The 18,324-nt window shown below is 42.4% G+C and overlaps 1 protein-coding gene across 1 annotated transcript; it reads right to left on the reverse strand.

Annotated features, from left to right (window-relative positions):
• Nucleotides 1–72: 72 nt before the first annotated feature.
• Nucleotides 73–16,923, reverse strand: GORASP2 (golgi reassembly stacking protein 2). The gene is made up of 10 exons (XM_052791582.1): nucleotides 16,751–16,923; nucleotides 7,619–7,699; nucleotides 6,641–6,844; nucleotides 6,140–6,226; nucleotides 5,536–5,666; nucleotides 4,796–4,928; nucleotides 4,546–4,669; nucleotides 4,097–4,183; nucleotides 1,909–2,004; nucleotides 73–1,120 (listed from the first exon to the last, which is right to left on the reverse strand). The coding sequence occupies exons 1-10, from the start codon at nucleotides 16,811–16,813 to the stop codon at nucleotides 801–803; spliced, it is 1,326 nt and encodes a 441-aa protein (XP_052647542.1). The 5' UTR covers nucleotides 16,814–16,923; the 3' UTR covers nucleotides 73–800.
• Between the last annotated feature and the right edge of the window lie 1,401 nt (nucleotides 16,924–18,324).

Consider the following 18,324-nt stretch of genomic DNA (forward strand, 5'->3'; position numbering starts at 1 on the left):
GATGAGCTAAAAACAGTTAAATGAGAATTTAAGCATTAAACAAGTAAATGTGCTATTTTGTCACACAAATGATAAAATTCCAGGAATTTATTGCTGTATGTATGCTTAATCCATTAATTTGTCTTACAGTAGTCACGAAGTGCCAAATTGTGTGCTACATCTAACATATCCTGTACTCCCTTCCAAATGCCATTTTACAGTGGGCGTATGAAACAACGCAGCAGCAGTTACAAAACATGGCTTGAGCATCTCGAGAGCTTAAAAATAAAGATTTGTGTACAAGCTGAATAACGAGATGTCAGTTAACAGGTCACTCAGCAACTTTAATAGAAATATCTTTAGGTGGAAGTTTTGCAGTGTTAAAATTTACAACTCAGACTAAACATTCTCATCCCCACTGTAGTAACAAGATACTTGCAAAGAACAAGAACTATGGTACGTAAATGTCACACGCAAGAACCGCTTCATTTCTATCAGAAGCAAAAATTGCTAATTATAAGCAAGGACAGGCCTAGCAGGCTAAGGCTGTCAGCCTATATCAAAAACATGTATCTCCGAGTTTGGCAGTGGAATTCTATTTACCACCTTGACTTCTTTTTTTTTGGTTACATACAAGTACTCTTTCTCCCCTCCCACCACACACACTTTATAAACCCCTTTTTATTTTTATTATACCTCCATATTATTTACAGGACTCCTAAAGATTAAGTACAAACTAGTATGAAATTAATGATAGCTTGCTCTTCAAATATGTATCCCATGGCTAAATAAATACCAAGCCAATCCAGAGTGATCTGGAGTTACGATTCAGAAGCTTGTGTATCTGTGACTCCAGATGTTTTCTCATTAACTGTAGAGGATTCACTTGATCTGTCAACAATAGTTGCCTTAGAAGTTGGGGTAGCACTATCCAAGGTGAGCGTAGAGGTCTGTTCTACATTTACAGTAGTGCCAGGGTTGACGGAAAAGCTTCCAGCTTGAGTAATGGAGGGAAGCAAATCTGTAGGCACTGTAGATGCCTCTGTGACCAAAGGAAGCAGAGGAACACATTTGGGTGGCATTGATAGAGGTGTTATTCCCATTAGATTCAGAGGTGGCAAGGAGGGAAGGGATGGCAAACCTAAGGAGAGAAAGAAAAAAAAAAAAAAAAGGCAGTGGGCTGCTGCATATCACAGATCTGGAGAGATTCTCTGTTGCTTAAAATTTTTTACCTTCTCTAATCTCCTGTTTACTCTTGCAGAGGAGGAAGCTTTTTGAACTTAGTGTGAGCATGATATATGTGCAGCACTGACTCGGTAGGCTAGTTTCAAGCCTGACATTTTTCAGATTTCAGAATTGAAGAATCAGAATAAACTCAAGTTTGTTTCTACCTCCCCAGAGGACGAGGTATTTAATGCATTAATACTGACGATTAGATTTTTCTGGCATTCACTTACCTGCCAGAAACAAGAAGTTACCAAGAAACTTGTTCCATATAAGCTTCCAATTTCTTTTTGCTTGCTCCATGTGCACCTTCAGCAGTTTTGTTTTATTCAAAACCATAAATCTAGTATTAGTTCGTACTTTTGGCATTCGGTCATGGTGCTTCGATCTCCTCATACAAGGAAACACCTCGTATTTTCTTCTACCCATAAAACTATATACTTTCATTCTTGGCACAATCTCTTTTGAGATCATACATCAGGTAATATAAGATGAAACAACTAAATACAGACACAGGTTTAGAATTAGTTTATCTAAAGACATATTCCCTGTCTACCTAATCTGGGCACTACCGTCAACTTCCACCTCAGGCAAACATTCAATTTATCCTCTTCAGCACTCCACCAGATGGCTCTAAATAAGAGTATCAAGGATCATCAAGGAGAGACCCACTATTACAGTGTTTCAGTTTGCAGAAGCACATACCAGGCTGCATGATTTCTGGAACAATGTGTGGTGCAGGTAAATTAAGTTTGGACAGATCAGTCAGGTTGGGAAGCCCTGCTGGTAATGGCATCAGACCTAGGAGAAGAGTGGAAAAGTTACAGCTGAAAACTTATATTTTCTTTTTTTTCCTAATTGATTCTGAGATCTTGTTGACCATTTAAAGTTATTTTATATTGCTTTATATCTTGATTATCATTTTTACATATAAGAATGCAAATTCACCTGAGTTTCAGCTTCCAAGTTGCACAGTAAAAACAGATACCTATTGCAGGAAGTCTGGACTAGCAAATACATAATCACAACTTTTCAGATTTTTCTGAGGAAAGTAGAATCTTATTTCAAGGATTTAGTAGGTTTGCATTCCAAGTTCAGCTTTTAACAAAGGCAGTTATTTCACTGCAGCACTGTACCAGATGCCCTCCATTGCTAATTTGAATGGCAGAAGAGAGTAATAGGATGAAATACATAGTAGTTCCATCTCTAATATTGATTACTCTATTATTAGTCTTTTCTATTTAGTTCATAACTAGAGTTAAACACAAAAATATATAGAAAAGGCAAGACAAAGTAACTTTCAAAGTCAGGAAGGACTGAAAATAGAAGAGAAACATATGATGAACACAACACACATCCTTCCATCGTTGTGTTTGCTATGGAACATCTTTCCGCTCCTGAATTTCCTGTCTTAGAAGACCTGCATTTCTGAGGCAAAGGCTCTATTCCTACTTTGTGTTTAGCTCACAGAAGGCTAATTCCGAAATAAACTGTTGATACTACAGTAATAAGACAGAGAGGAGAAAAGTCTTAAAGCAAAGCCACAGTACACAGATTTTGATTAAAAACCAGTCATCTTTACCTACCTGTGAATTCATTAGCCACAAAGGCTGACAATCTGACTCAAAGAACTTTCAGCTCAGCTACAAGCAGCTTTGGTTTGAACTTTTTTTAAGATCTGAAAAAAGCTGAACTTTGCACAAATTCACTCAAATTTTAAACCTCCTGTATATTTAATACTTACAATTCCACTTGTATTGTCATGTAAATTGCAAGAAATATCCAATAGCTTTCAAAAAAGCAGTGATACTATTCAGAGAACAAGGTGAAAGGAAAATTCATATTTGCAGATTTTGGGGAAGGGCTGGATAGGGGGCTGGGGAAGAAGTGGGCATTAACAGAAGCTGAACTTCTTAGTAGTTTGCTATTTTCTCTACGCAGTACAAGATTAAAGTTCTCTGCCCTTGTTTGCATGCACTTAGCTCTACTACACATTTTTCTATGTTAGAGAGCATACCTCCAAGCATTACTTAAAATTTTTGGACACATCTTTATCTACTTGTCTCATAACATACAAAACATAAAATACAACTCCATCAGTGTTTTGGAATGCACGATTGAGTCCTGTACCAGTGCACCAACTACATGGCAAAATCCTACACAATTCTCATCTTACCCACTGTGAATAATTCTGGAATACTAGTGCTTGAAATGTTCATTATTATCAGGAAATAATGCACACCACTTTGTAGACATATTCTTACTTTTGTTACACCAGTTTAAATTACTAAATAATTCAGAAACAGTAACTGCAACATACAGTTCTATATTGTTAGCCCCCTATTTATACTAGGAAGAATAATCAAGCTGAATATTAAAAAGGAGTTTCCTAAAAGGGCGGTTTTATGGGTGAAAGGAATGCAAAAAATAGGCAAGACATGCCTTCTCAGAGTTTTCTTCTATCATGCTGTCTGAGTGCAAAGGACAAATCGGAAACTGTGAAGTTATTTGCAAAAGTATTTTGCAACATACAATTTGTGAACTGTGGAAAGTAACAATATATCAACTCAAGAAATGTTGCAAATAGCAAAGCTAATATCTTCCTGAGAAATCCTGAATGCTGCATGTATCATACAGGGGGCCCTAAAAGGTAACTGATTCTAAACTCTGTTGCCAACTCAGTCCTCTGTGCTGCAGACACGCTGTGCACACACTCTAAAACAAAAAATTCTTAAGGTTGAAGAGGTTGTATAGAGATCTTTAACATGAAATGTGTAAGTTCTATCAAGTTATACCCTCCTGCCCCCAAAAAGCCGTGGAAGAGACAGGTCTCTTCCCTTGCTCCCTTAAGATTTTTGTTTCAGAAATGTTTTAAGAAATTTTACCTACTGACCTGGTAATGTAGTTGCTGGGTTAACTGGTGGCACAGAGGTAAGGGACTGACTTACTTGTGGTGGTAATAATGGAACTGTTGGAACACCTGGTGGAGTATACAGGAAAACAACATTAATTTTAAGCATACAACACTTCAGCTCCCTTCCTCAAGGAGTACAAATAAATAATTGTTTATTGGAGAATTACTATTTGCCTTAACCATAAAATGTTGATGAAGAAAAGTAGTATTCTAAATAATACGCATCGTATTTCTGATACACTTTGTTTGCGATTATTTTGTTAACAAGTAGGACACAATTACAGTACTCTAGCCTTTGTTGTTGAGAAAAGTTTGAGGAAGAGAAAATTTTGTTCTCTTCTGCCTTCTATTAATTGATAGACACATCCATGGGTGCAAAAAAGTCAGAAAACCCATGCGTTTCAAGAGTCACTTACTTCCATACTAACCTGTACTGAGAACGTTACTGACAGTAGTTGAGGGAGAACTAATAGAAAGTCCTGAAAGACTCTGTTCAAGGCCTGCTGATCCAGGGGGTAATGTGGCTGGGGGATTAACTGATGACAGCTGAACCTTATTGAAAGGAAAAAAAGAAAGTTACATCATTAGGGTTCGTTTCCACAAGAACCAACAGAAGCAGAAAAGCAATATAACACCATAATCCATTTCTACCAAGACAAAGAAGTGACTACAACTTACCTCTGTGAAGCCATCTTTGAGGGGACTGAGAGATGCACTGGGCAGCTGTCCCGGGAGAGAAATTTTCTTTCCCTCTTCAAATGGGCGTGTAGGTATCCTATGCAAATATCCATAACCAATGCCACATCCTAGGCTTTTAAAATACGAACATTTAAAAGTCAGTGAAGTGACTTTACAACTACAAACTCCATAGCAAGCAATGCCTGAATGACTCAAGATGCCAACAGGTTTCAAGAAAAGTTCTGTACAGCTTCCCCCTCCCCCCCAAATGTTGCCTCATTTTCTATGGAGAAATAACCAATACAGGACAACTGAAAGGAAATTCTGTAGCTTTTAGCAATAAGCATTTAGCACAAAACAAACTTTATTGTTATTTAAACCAAGCAGCTCTATCAGCTATACAGCCTGGAATTCAGCTCATTTGTTACTTGCAGCCCTCTGTTCTGGCTTCTGTGCAATACTTTAAGAATATACTACAGCCTAATCACTATTTGAAGCCTAATGCAGAAAGCAACTGTTGCACTTCGTGCATTTTTGCACTAGCTAATGTACTGTGTAAACCCCCCCCCCCATAAGTAACTAAATCTGAATTTCAAGTAAATATGCTATTTATTAAAGCGGAAATGCCTTTGATATAACAACACTCTTTTCCTGTCTTTGTAGAAAAGTTAAGCAAGCAGCTTTTAGGCCAGTGCTGTAAAAAACTCAATCCATCCCCCTGCATCATATTGTCTCCTTACCTGCCTTCTCCGCCCCAGGCAGAATTTGGAGTAATCACCACTTCCCGACAATTATCTGTGTCTGTGTTGTACACATAAAGTTTTAATGGCTTTGCTTCATGCGTTTCAATAAGGGAAAAGAGATCTTCAGACTGCAAAAGGATAAAAACGAGTAAGGGCTTTCTTGTCCTTATTTTATCATTTGGCATTAGAATGATCAGCTTCCTAGTCCTAACTTTCTGTAACAGAACCTGGTAACAGCTACACGTTGCAGTTGTTGCAGTGCTGCTGTTTTATCACAAGGCCAACTTTAAAATGTGCTTTGCTAGCACAACTAAGATGACATGTGGCACAACTCAGATTTCAAATCTGCTATTTGAAATATTAGAATACAAAAAATGTTTCTATGTGGCTTCATGAAGATATTTAAGAGCAGTTTTTATTTCCAGAATTGCATTTAAGCGCAAAGAAGAGGCACCATGCCAGAGCAACTTCCTCTTTGCATTAATTACTTCCATTAGCACTGAACAGAGACACAGAACTGGGGATGTTTCAAACTGCCCTGGTATAATTTTTTTTAGTTTTGGAAAAAAAAAAAATCAGAATCTTATTTCTATATACTTACCTCATTCATGACAGTATCTGCTCCAATGATATAGTCACTATGAGGTCTAAGTCCAGCTAATGCAGCAGGAGAATTTGGTTCCACTTCCTAGTTTTAAGATGGAAAGTTACAAAACACTGCGTAACTGTCAGCGTGTAGCAGAACAGTTAGGTGTGCACTTCACACAAGTTTTGAGTCAGACAGACAAACCAGTCAAGTTTCAACACAATTAGTAGAATAGTCACTGAACTAGTGAAACAGTGGCTAGATGACAGTCTCTTTTGATACAGTTACAAGGAGCTCCGAGTATTGTACAAAACCACCAATTTAAATACAAGATTTGATAATACACCCACAGACATACAGTTCTAGCTCAAAAGTCTTTCCAAACCCCAAATCAATGAAAACAGACCAATTTGATCTCATGGCTTGTACACCCCCTTGCAAGTTACTTTTCAGTAAAAAGATAAAAAGGTTAACGGTAAGCAACAGTAAGAAAAATACTTGGAAGTCCGTACATACCAAAACATGCCATACATTTTCATTGGCCCCATCAAAGCTGCAGAAACGAATGCTCACGCCCAGCAGGCCCTGCCCACCCCACATGTTGCTGGGGGTCACTGACGTTTCCCTCAGTTCCAGTGTTTTGCTACTGTACACTAGCATTTTTACAGGTTTTTCAACGTTTGCTTTCAACAGGTCCTTGAGAGTATCATTGTCTTTATTCTGCAAATGTTCAAACAAGAGCTTGGTTTAGTGTTTAACACAGCAGACATCCAGTTCCACAGCACCCCTTTTGTATTTCACAGGTACTATAAACACTGTGCATTATCAGAATACGTATCTACAGCTATTTTATAACAAGCTTCCAGCCCCTTCACAATTCTAGAATACAACTCTGGTGAAAACCTGGGATTTCACAGTAACAGGTCATGCTTTCCAAGCATGAAAGAAAGCACTTTAATTAACCTCTGATATGATGCACCTTGCAGCTTTTCAGAGGCTTTCTTGAATCCAGCCGTACTGGTGGAAGAGCTTACTCACAGCTATGATGGCTTCTTGTCTCACTACAGCTCTGCCTGAAAACTTTCTCCCACGATTCCTGCCCAGCTAACAGCTTTGACAACAGCTCTTTCAATCAACGTGTTTTGATTGAAATGAGTTTGCAACTTCTCACACAAGCAGTTTTACAGACAGGACTAGAGGGGCACTAACACAAGCAGCTAGTGATGGATCAGTAGGTAGTACTATCTTCTGCTGGCGCAGACATCTGCAGAGAGCATGTCTGTCTGCATCCTTATTCTCCAGCTAAATTTTTGATGGAATTATAACTACAGGGTGAAGGAAATTAATTTCTGATGCAGTTAGGCCTTCTCATGTTAAACTAAGGAGAAATATTTTATATACATTTAAATAAAACCAATGTATTGGTTTACCTGTAAAAATAAGATTCTCAACACATTGTTTATATTCAGAGTTATAAAATAGCAATACACTTACCAATCTTGAACCATTAATGGACACGATAAAATCAAAGAATGGCTCCAATCCAGCTCTATGCCCTGGTGAGTTTTCTTGTACCTAACAAAGTTAAACAAGAATTTAGCAAAAGTGTACCAATGCTGATTCATAGATTAGAATTATCTTTCTATTTGTGCAAGCTGTAGTTCTAGAAGCTACTGATGTTCATATGTATGATTTTAAAATGTTGAAATTTAATCTTTTAGAGAAAAAAAAAATCTCCCTTTAAAAAAAAAGAAACATTTAAAAAGAATCAGTAGTTTACAAATTATTGAGGAATGACACAACAGTAGCCACTCCCCAGGACAAGCACTGCTTAACAGCTGCAGCAGATAAATTGTATGTATTTCAATAAAGGAGATTATGGTCAAAGAACAAGCTTAATGAATTCTGAAAAAGTTGGTTAAAAAGCAGTATCCTTCCACAGAAGTACCAACGCTGGACATTGCTTTTTATCTTACACTTACTAGAGGAAAAGGAGAGTCACATCTGTGTATGCACAAGTTGTTATCTCATGATTAAACATCACCTGTTGACATTCTTGAGACAGAGGGCATCTGTACAACAAATGATTCATTAACATACCAACAAGCTGCAAGAAAAGGGACACGTGCAATTCTGCAGTCACGGCAGCTCAAATAATTCAACCACTTCCGTAGGCCAAGGCCTAAGGACTGGATATACGTTGCTCCCAGAAGCTTAAAGTATGCTTCTAATTCCAAATAGAGTAACTGAGAGACATTTTGCCAGTGTTGTTTTTTCACTATTACATGCATTGCTGATAGACAAAAGTGACTCCAATATGGCTATCTGATTTTTCCTACAGCCTTTGCAGTAAAGACTATCTTTCTTTATTTGTAAGCTGATTCATTTTACCCACTGGCTTTTTCTTTTATGTGCTACATTCATCCTCCAAAAAGATCTTAAAAGTGTTACCCTTTACAGTGTGGTTTCTTACGTGTTATTCCATCTGACAGAACTGGTACAAATCTGCTAATTTGTTCAATACCAGTCTGATTCTGCAGGAACCGAGTTTTCTTAATATGACTCATCTAGGACAAAATATTCTAATATGGGAAAAAAAAAAAAGCTTGATTACTACTAAAATCATCCTCTTAGAGTCTATTTACCTCTGCCCAACACATTCACAAAATCAGAGCTTGGAAAAAACTCAGATTACTTGTGGGTAGCTTTCTGTAACAGATGCCAGAAACTTAGAACATTAGTGTCACATAACCTAAACATTCATTAAAGAAAAAATAACCTGGAATCAGTAGTTCCAGAGCCACATCACATACACTGATTGCTGTCCAAGATTTGTAAAGCAGCAAAAAAGCATGAAACAGACATTATCCCAAAGTAATAAAAATCACTGAGGCAGCAATAAAATCCCCAAACCCCACATTTATAATTTCTAACTAGAACTGGAAGTGCATCTGCAGAAGCGTCTCTTCAAGATGCCTGCATGCTCCTTGGAAATAATTTCCTACAACTGAGGGTACTGTCTCTTTCTGTCAAGTATTAACTGTACAGAACCACAGCTCTCAATCACTGAACTAACCTGCAGTCCCACTAACTAGATCCAAACTACTGCCTCCACGTTACTTAATCTGTCAGTTCAAGATGCCTCTCACCAAGAGTAACTAGAGATCAGATAGCAACCTGTGGTAGGTAAATAGGTAAAAGTATAAGCTAAGCCCCACGTAGCAGGCCCTCTGACACTAGCTGCATAGAAACTCCTGTGCATACTGTGGATGTTGCTTTGACATTAGTAGACTGTCCCTAGAGCTCATTTTTAACTTTAGATACTAAAACTTTCAATAAGGTAGAGGTACCTCAGAACACCCTCCACAAACAGAAATTTTTAGCTTTTGAGAAAAGCCACGGAGAGGCTAAAATACACTACATGAATTATTCTTCTCAAATGTAGAAAGCATTTACTTATTACGTTGGGTACTCGAGGCCTTCCTGCCAAGGAAAGGTTAAATGAACAGTTTCATGAAAACAGAATTAAAGAACTCTGATCTCCTATGGACATGCTCCATAATGGCATTCTCAGGCTTGAAGTTTCTCTTGTAATTAAGTAATTCAAAACATCCTCTCCTCTGACAAGTTTTTTCTAACAGCAAATGTAGGATGAGCTTGTGCTGTTTGTTGCTCTTCCCTCAGTTTAGGGGCGTGACATGAAAATACTTTAATAGCCTCTCTCTTTCTCATTCCACCACCCATTGCATTGCATGTGACATATAAGAACTTACATTTTGTGTTTTTAATGAGCCTGACACAAAGGCTTTATACCAAAGTGAAATCAGCAGATGGTTTCAGAATTTACTAGGAAAACAGGAATTTTAAAGACAGAACATGTCTTTCTAAACCTCGTCATCAAAAATCAGTAAATCCAGCAAACTGATACATTTATTCAGATAACACATCAGATTGTTAGGACTGGATACATGCCTCTTGGCATTGAAATTCTGAAAAGCCAGAGTTCATTCAGCCAGTAAGACAGCTGCAAAAGCAGCCCTGACATGGTCCACTGTTTATTCAGAGATTTCCATTTCCAAATGAACTTCTTAAAAAAAAAAACCCCAAACAACAAAATGCTACACTCTGATACAATATCCCTCCCTTACAACCTCCAATAGATTACATCCTGAACACTGAACCAACAGTGACCAGTATTCAATAACGTAATCTTTTAAAATGAGGAGCACCTACAATAAATAACAATTACATATGTTCAGCATCCATCAATGTCAAGCTTGCTGACACCTGGGATGTATAGATAGATTTGGTATTCTAAGTAAATTATTTATAGTCTGCCCCAAACTGATGAAGGGACTGCACCAAGTTCCAAACAATTAGTTTGCAGAAAGCATCTTCAGATGTTGTACACCCTCCTGCAAATCCATCACAATCCTGAACATCTCTGCATGGTTTGTTTCTAAGTGGGCATGTAAAAACTACCAGAAAGCTGTAGCTAAAAGAAATCAAGCTCTTAACAGTTGCATCAATCATATACACACCTCAGAAGCATGTAGTTGCATCCCTTCTTTCATCACATTTCCTCATGCTGCCATGCACAGGTTCAGTCACAAAAAGTTTCCTATTTCCCTAGCTTGTTTGGGCCAACATCACTGACAGAAAAGCATTTTTATGCCTGGTGGTCCCAGAAATGCAAAACAGAAATTCCAAGTTCATTCCACATGAGAAGTCTCCTCCTTAAAGAAGTGACATACTCAGCCCTGCACAACAATCACACTGACCCCATACAGTTTTTATGTCACACCACCTTATTTTCAGCCGGCTACCTGCACAATTCATCACCATCACGCAGTGCCAAATGCACAGCACAGCTCTCTACCCAAAGCTCTGTGGCCATGGTTCTCTTCCAGGAACTACAGCAACAAAGGATAACCAGGGATCTTAGGAAATACAAGGGCACAAAAACCTTCTTATTAATGATGGAAATAAAGATTCTATGTATACATACATAAACTCTAGGCCTCCTAAGCAATCTGGCTTTGTGCAGCTTTGCTGTATGCCCCAAGTAGGTATTCAGTAACTTGCCTTTGTAATTGAATAAGGACTGAGAAATAATCAAGTAACACCATTTACAACAGATGCCACTGCAGGCGAGATACCATCCATGGCAGGTTGGGAAGCCTAATTTTCTCAAAGCCAGCTGTTATTTCAGACATCTAAGTTACAGACACCTGTGGGTAAATGCCATGACTTTCTAACAGTAGAGGAAAACAGTGGAACAGACTACCCGGAGAAGCTGTGGAACTGCCACCACTGGCACTTTTTAAGAGCAAGCGAAGAAAACCTCCATCAAGAATGCTGATTGTCAGAAGGCAGAAAAGGGCTGTATGAGTCTTTCAGCCTCATAAAATGCTGCAGGACTTCAGTTTCTCACCGAGACGACAGCAGGGCTGCTGAGCACATAGATTACACACTAATTATTTCACTTTTAATTCACTGTCAAGAATTAAACAGGGAAAGGGTTTTAAGGTCAAGACACTAATTTTAATCTGCATTACTAAAAAGACTTCTTTTTGGGTAAATATATAAAGTTTCTCTTTGCTGAACACCCTTCCCAACACTATCACTCTATGCCTACGCAGTATATATTGTACATTACACGTTATAATAAGGCCTCTCAGCAACACAATGGTCACAAATTTAAGCCCCGAGTGAGTAGTGCTACTGTAAATGGAATTAGGCATGGAAACCCTGATTTTCAGAGGCAGATGAAGGCTCTCACCACTTTTGAAAGTCAGATAACTTATACTAGTGTTCACTTAAAACTTTCAGAAGCTTAGCTTCAAGCACTAAATACACAACTTCCAAGGAGCAGAAGCTCTGAAGCTTCTTTTTTTCCACATAAGAAATGCTTCCTAATATTTACTTTATTACCAACAAAATGCTGAAAGAAGTTTTTTTGTAATTCTTCCACCCATTCTGTAACTGGTAATGAAATTTTATTATGTATTGCGTATAAGCAATTCCTGTTAGGTCTGACAGAATCTATTTTATTTCTGTCAGCTATTTTAACACATTACATGGTATAACTGTATTGAATTTCCTTGAGAAACAGCCAGTTTTCAAGAGAAAAAGCTTTATAAGCTTTTTGTAAGAAAATAGATTCCCTATACGTAGCAGCAAATTTTATTTTAGCACAGAGAATTTAACTCGAGCTTTTAAAATGTGAGCCTCCCTTAAAAAATAAGTCATCTCTTTATGGCAGCATGTTTGTATCTCTACTACAACAAACCGAACCACTCATGTAAAAGTTAGAAATCTAAACTTCGGCCACTGCTGTTCAGTATCTTTTAGGTAGAACAGCACATAACACAGTAGCATACAAATCTCTCACCAACAAAAATTCTTACATAGAGTTGTTTATTGGAAAAGACCTTTAAGATCATCAAGTCCAACCATAACCTAGCACTGCCAAGTCTACCACTAAACCATGTCCCTAAGCACCACATCTACATGTCTTTTCAATACCTCCAGGGATGGTGACTCAACCACTTCCCCGGGGAAGCCTGTTTCAGTGCTTGACAACCCTTTCGGTGAAGAAATTTTTCCTAATATCCAACCTAAACCTCCCCTGGCACAAGTTGAGGCTGTTTCCTCTCATCCTATCACTTGTTACTTGGGAGAAGAGACCAACACCCACCTCACTACAACCTCCTTTCAGGTAGTTGTAGAGAGCGATAAGGTCTCCCCTCAGCCTCCTTTTCTCCAGGATAAACAACCCCAGTTCCCTCAGCCGCTCCTTATAAGACTTGTGCTCCAGGCCCCTCACCAACTTGGTTGCCCTTCTCTGGACACGCTCCAGCACCTCAACGTCTTTCCTGTAGTGAGGGGCCCAAAACTGAACACAGTACTTGAAGTGTGGCCTCACCAGTGCCGAGTACAGGGGAACAATCACTTCCCTGCTCCTGCTGGCCACACTATTTCTGATACAGGCCAGGATGCTGTTGGCCTTCTTGGCCACCTGGGCACACTGCTGGCTCATATTCAGCCGGCTGTCAACCAGCACCCCCAGGTCTTTTTCTGCCAGGCAGCTTTCCAGCCACTCTTCCCCAAGCCTGTAGCACTGCATGGGGTTGTTGTGACATCATCTATTAGTTGAAGAAATTGTCAAGTCATTACAACAGCCTGGGCAAACTATAGCAGTTTCACATTGCTGAACAGGAAAGTTATTCAAAATCTTCCCTCATTCTGTTTTGAAGAGCAGAAACAAACGCATACTGAGCAATACACAGAGTCAGACAGTTGCTCTTATCAGCCATACAACTTATGTTAAAGGAAACTTATGGAGGAGAAAAAACAAACAATGGAGAAAATTCCTAGAGGTAAGCAGCACTGCATGCTACCAGCCTGGGAGGTACTAGTTAAAAGAAAGATTTATGAGCACATTGCATGAATCAATAAATGGTAGTCTAATAGCAAAAGCACACATGAGGAATAAAAATGTATTCCAAATAATTGTTTCAAACAAATGACTGATTATTAGGTCTGCCTACGAAGAGACTAGGGCAACAGAACAGTTTGTAATGTTCTCTCCCTCTTAAAAAAAAAAAAAAAAAAAAAGAGGCTACATTTCAATGTCTAGAAACCCCAACAGCGCAACTCACAGCAACTTTTCCTGTCAAGTACACACATGATGAAATCACTTTCCTTCGACAGTGCTTCAGTCCTAGAGGGTTCCTATTTCCTGCTACAAGTGCACTGATAAAAAAGCTTACAATGAAAGTGATATTGCACTGAACATTAGCAGGAGCAGCCAAAAAGAATTAAGTAATCTGCAAAAAATTGTGTCAGAAATTAATGATGGTATTGTTCACTTGCTGTATGTATTTCTGCTCCTGTTTGAAGTGAACAGAGTAAGAGACTTGCTACCAGTTTTGTAGGGAAGCAGCATGTATAGTCTAAAGGCCTCGCTGTAAGAAACCTGGGACTTGCAACAGTCTCAGGTTGCTCATCCCTCTGGCAACTTGTACTTGGCTCCTAGTCATTCTGAACAAGGTTACCTCATTTGTTTTTTCATTTATCTGCCCTACCCAAACAACTTCTTCCAATAATTGAAAAGATTTTCTGACATTTCTCTAGTTTTCCAACAACTAATGAAATCTTAAAAATGACCACTATATACTGTTTACATAAGTTTGGCGTTATCAAAGAAATCTGGCCTTATCTGAATTAGATCTGTAACACTGAAAGACTACTGCCATTTTCCTTTTACTATTCTTGTTTATCTGATTGAAATACTGACTTCAGAAAGAAAGTCTACTTGAGAATAAATTAGAATAAAATGGCAGTATTGCCAAGTTCTACCAAAGGTCGGTCCATGCAGACAGAGCATTTGTGCAGAGCTCCTCTAACAGTGTGAGCTGAACACACCTGTCTGTAACAAACTTACTACAGAATACCAATTGGAAAATTAAACTTGGAAGAACTATAGAGGAAAATTCTAGTCACTTCTATGCCACATGCATTTCAATATAAACATTCCAAATTATAACTGTGAAACTTCAGATTTTTTTCTCTACTCTGAAGCTACACTCTGGACTAATTCCTGTTAAGACTGGGATCATGATGCAATTTAAGATGCCTGTCCGCAACAACAACAAAAAAATTGCTCATTATGTTGCGGCATCTGAAGATATCAGCAAGAAGATAAGGCAGTGAAAAACAGAGACATCAGTCTGTTTAAGACAACAGGCAGGTCCTTTCCTGCATTTAATGTAAATACAGCTGTCCTCTCAGAAATCAACTTCTTTAAAGTGCACCTACCAATTACATTTACAAAGACTGGCAATCAAACACTGCCACTTCAAGTCATGGCAAAAATATTACAACCAAAAGGTGCCTAAATGAAAACAAAAGCTGCCAGATTCAGGCAAGATTACAAGAAAAAACGAGTAGGTCATACTTCATAAAAGAGATGCATCTCAATTTACTAATGTGTTTTAATCAAACAGTATGAACTGATGAATCTGACATAACTGATATTCTAACTGCAGAGTACTTACTGATTTTACAACCCTTAAGAGTAAAAAGGGCATTATATTTACACTGTAGTATGTTAAAAACAAACAAACAAAAAGTCTGCCACTTTTACCAAACTGCAGAAGTTTTTTTGTGGGGCGAAAGGAGAAGACAAAATGGATTATCACACATTAGTAACACTGGATTGTTATATATTAGTAATATTAAAAGGGAGAAACAAAGACGAGTATGAATTTAGCCTATATGTAAATTTTAACAGATGAATATTTGGAGTTTATCAGAACGTCAATGTTTGCTTCTCAAAAGCATTACAGCAGTATTTTTTAACACCTGAAAGATGATCTCGGTTCTTTTTTTCACCATGGTATTCTACGTATAGTTGTAGCTCACTGCTAGCAAGCTGCACCAAGTAAGGTGGTACTAATCCACGTGAGTGGAGGTCTTGTGCTCTTTCACATGTCTAAAATGCGGGGCTAGCTCTACACAGAGCGCTGATCTGAGAAGGTCCGATGCCAACAAAAACTAGCCCAGCACGGTGCCTACAGTAAGGGTATTCACGCTCTAGCTACAGTGGCAAAAACGCTAAGGTGTGGGCAAGGTTACTGGTAACTCTGGCAAAGTTACTGTATCACCCAGTGCACTGGATTTGAGGACACAACTCAGGTACCATTCTGCTCGCTGAACACAAAACACACGCTAAGGAAAGGACTTCCAAAAGGCTGTGCACAAGACCTTTGACGCAGCCTACCAAAATATTTTGTTGCACGCAAAACTAAAATTTTGCAGCCGCGGTGCGAACAAAAACTATGTAACTAAGAAAAAGAGCAGCACCACCTTCGCTATGAAAGCAGCTCCAGCAGGTGTGACGCCTGTCATTTAAATACCTTGATCTAACACCCCCAGAACTACTGTCGGGGGGCAAAGCAGCTACAGATCAGATCACGATGCAACGACCGAAAGAAAGCCTGATGCGTTACCCGAGCCAGGCACCCGAAGGGCTGCGCCTCTCGGGCTGCCGGTGGAACGCGAGCGAGCTGGCGGGCTCGCAGCGTTTCCTAGAGGGGAGGCGGCCCTCGAAGGCTGCCCAAAAAGCGGCATCGCCTCCCGCGCACCCTCCCTCCCGGCCTCTTTACAAACCGAAGCGCAGGCGGCGCAGCCCGACGGCGCGGTCCGGGCCGCCCGGATCTCTCCAGCCGGGGCGAGGGCGGCTCGGAGCCCGCCCGGGCTGCCGCCGCGGGCCGGGACAGGGCGCGGGCCGCGGCAGCGCAGAGCCGAGCCCTGCTGGCGGGGCGCCCGGAGAGCCCCGCGCGGAGAGCGGCGCGGCAGCTCGCCTCCCCGCTCCTCCGGGACCGGCAGCTGGCAGCGCGAACCCCGCCGCGGATCCCACCGCTGCCACGGGCCGCCGCGGAGGCCCGGCCACGGGCGCCGGCAGGCGCGGTCGCCGCCGCCGCCGCCGCCCAGGCGCCTCCCGGGGAGCCCGTCGGGCCGCTCGAGCGCGGACCCGCGGAGGGAGAGGCCGCCGGGCCCACGGGCCGCCGCCGGCCTAACGGCCGCCGGGGCGCCCGCCCGCCTCCCCGCCGCCCTTACCCGCAGTACGTGGTAGCCCTCGGTGCCCCCGCCGGGGATTTCGACGCTCTGCGAGGCGCCCATGGCTGGGGGCGGGCGGCGCCGGCACTGCTCCCCGCACAAAGCCCCACGCACCAGGGACGTGGCACTCCCTCCCTCCCGCCCGGCTCGGGAGGGGCGGGCGAAGGCCGCGCGCGGGGCATGCCGGGAGGCCGCGCCGCAGCGCCCCCTGCCGGGCAGCGCCCGCCGCCGGCAGGAGGCGGAGGCCTTACGGTGGCCGCCCCGGGACAGACCTGGCCCGCTCAGCTCCCGGGGAGGCGGAGGCGCTACGGTGGCCGCGATGGACCACGTCCCTCCCGCTCGTCTCTGGCGCGGCGCCGCCCCCTGGCGGCTGCCGGGCGCGGGGCGGCGGCGCGGCTCTGCGCGGGTCGGACGCTAGGTAGGAACAGGCAGCTAATGCACGTTCGTATTAATTGTATTAATGACGTACAGCAAACGGGCGCACAAAACATGAGGGGGCAAGCTGGGGCAGGTCATACTTTGTGCTGGCTTCCCTAATCCTACAGCTCCCCGTAGAGCCGCTCCGCGGGCTGCCCCGTGTCCCGTGCCGTGCCCGCGGGGCAGAGCCGACCCGCTGCCCCCGCGCGGGGCAGAGCCACCGGGGCCGCCGCGAAGCCCCCTGGTAGCTGGCGTGAAAGGGCGAATGCGTCGGTAGGGAAGAGAATTGGGTGGGCATCGCCGCCCCAGGCCAGCAGCCTGCACGAGCCTGTGTCGGGGCACGCTCCCCCGCGGGCACCCACGGGGTAACGGGACAGGCTCCCCCTGGCTCGTCTGCGCGGGGGGAGCCGCTAGCCGGTGAAATGCTCCACACGGCCTGCCCCGAAATCCGGCGCCGAGCCGGCCCGGTGGCACAGCGCAGCCGGCGGAGGCGGCCGGTGGTCCGTCAGGGAGCGTTATGAACCCGAGGTCCGGACCATCCCTTTCTCCCTGAGTGCGTCCCTTGTGCCTGGAAGGCCCCAGGTGAAGCTTTTGCACAGCCTGCCCACGCAAACCGGTGCCTCCCGGTTCCGGTAGTACGGACTTCTAGGGAGGGGTGACCTCTTTCAGGAGCGCTGCCGTCACTGGCCCCTTTCGGTAATGCAGAGACAGCATTTGTTCGTGGACTGGAACGCAGCGTTAAAGACCCTCGACTGAGCACAGAAAGGAAATTCGGGTTAGCATACCTCGCTTCTTCTGGACTCATTTCCCTCTGTATTATCACAGTGCCTTGCTGGTTAGTATTAAAAGCCTCTCTGCACTGTGCTTGGGATGTACCCCAGCGCTGCCTCAGAGACCACAGACCCCCTTCCCACCCTTGGCCACCTCGCTGTGCCCAGGTGCCTCCAGCGGAGCAGCCAGCCAGCGTTTCTCCAGGGACTCTCGTCGGGCACGGCCAGTTCGGGATCGTGTCTGCACACCAGTTCAGTCATGCTTACATCCCTACGCAGTGTCTCTCCTCATCGTTACCAGAAGAAATCGACTCCAGGATACCCAGAGGCAGCAATACAAAGTAAGAAGGCAAAGGGAATAATGCATACATAAACTATATCTTACAA

The sequence above is a fragment of the Harpia harpyja genome, chromosome 7, assembly GCF_026419915.1.
Source record: "Harpia harpyja isolate bHarHar1 chromosome 7, bHarHar1 primary haplotype, whole genome shotgun sequence".
Taxonomy (NCBI): domain Eukaryota; kingdom Metazoa; phylum Chordata; class Aves; order Accipitriformes; family Accipitridae; genus Harpia; species Harpia harpyja.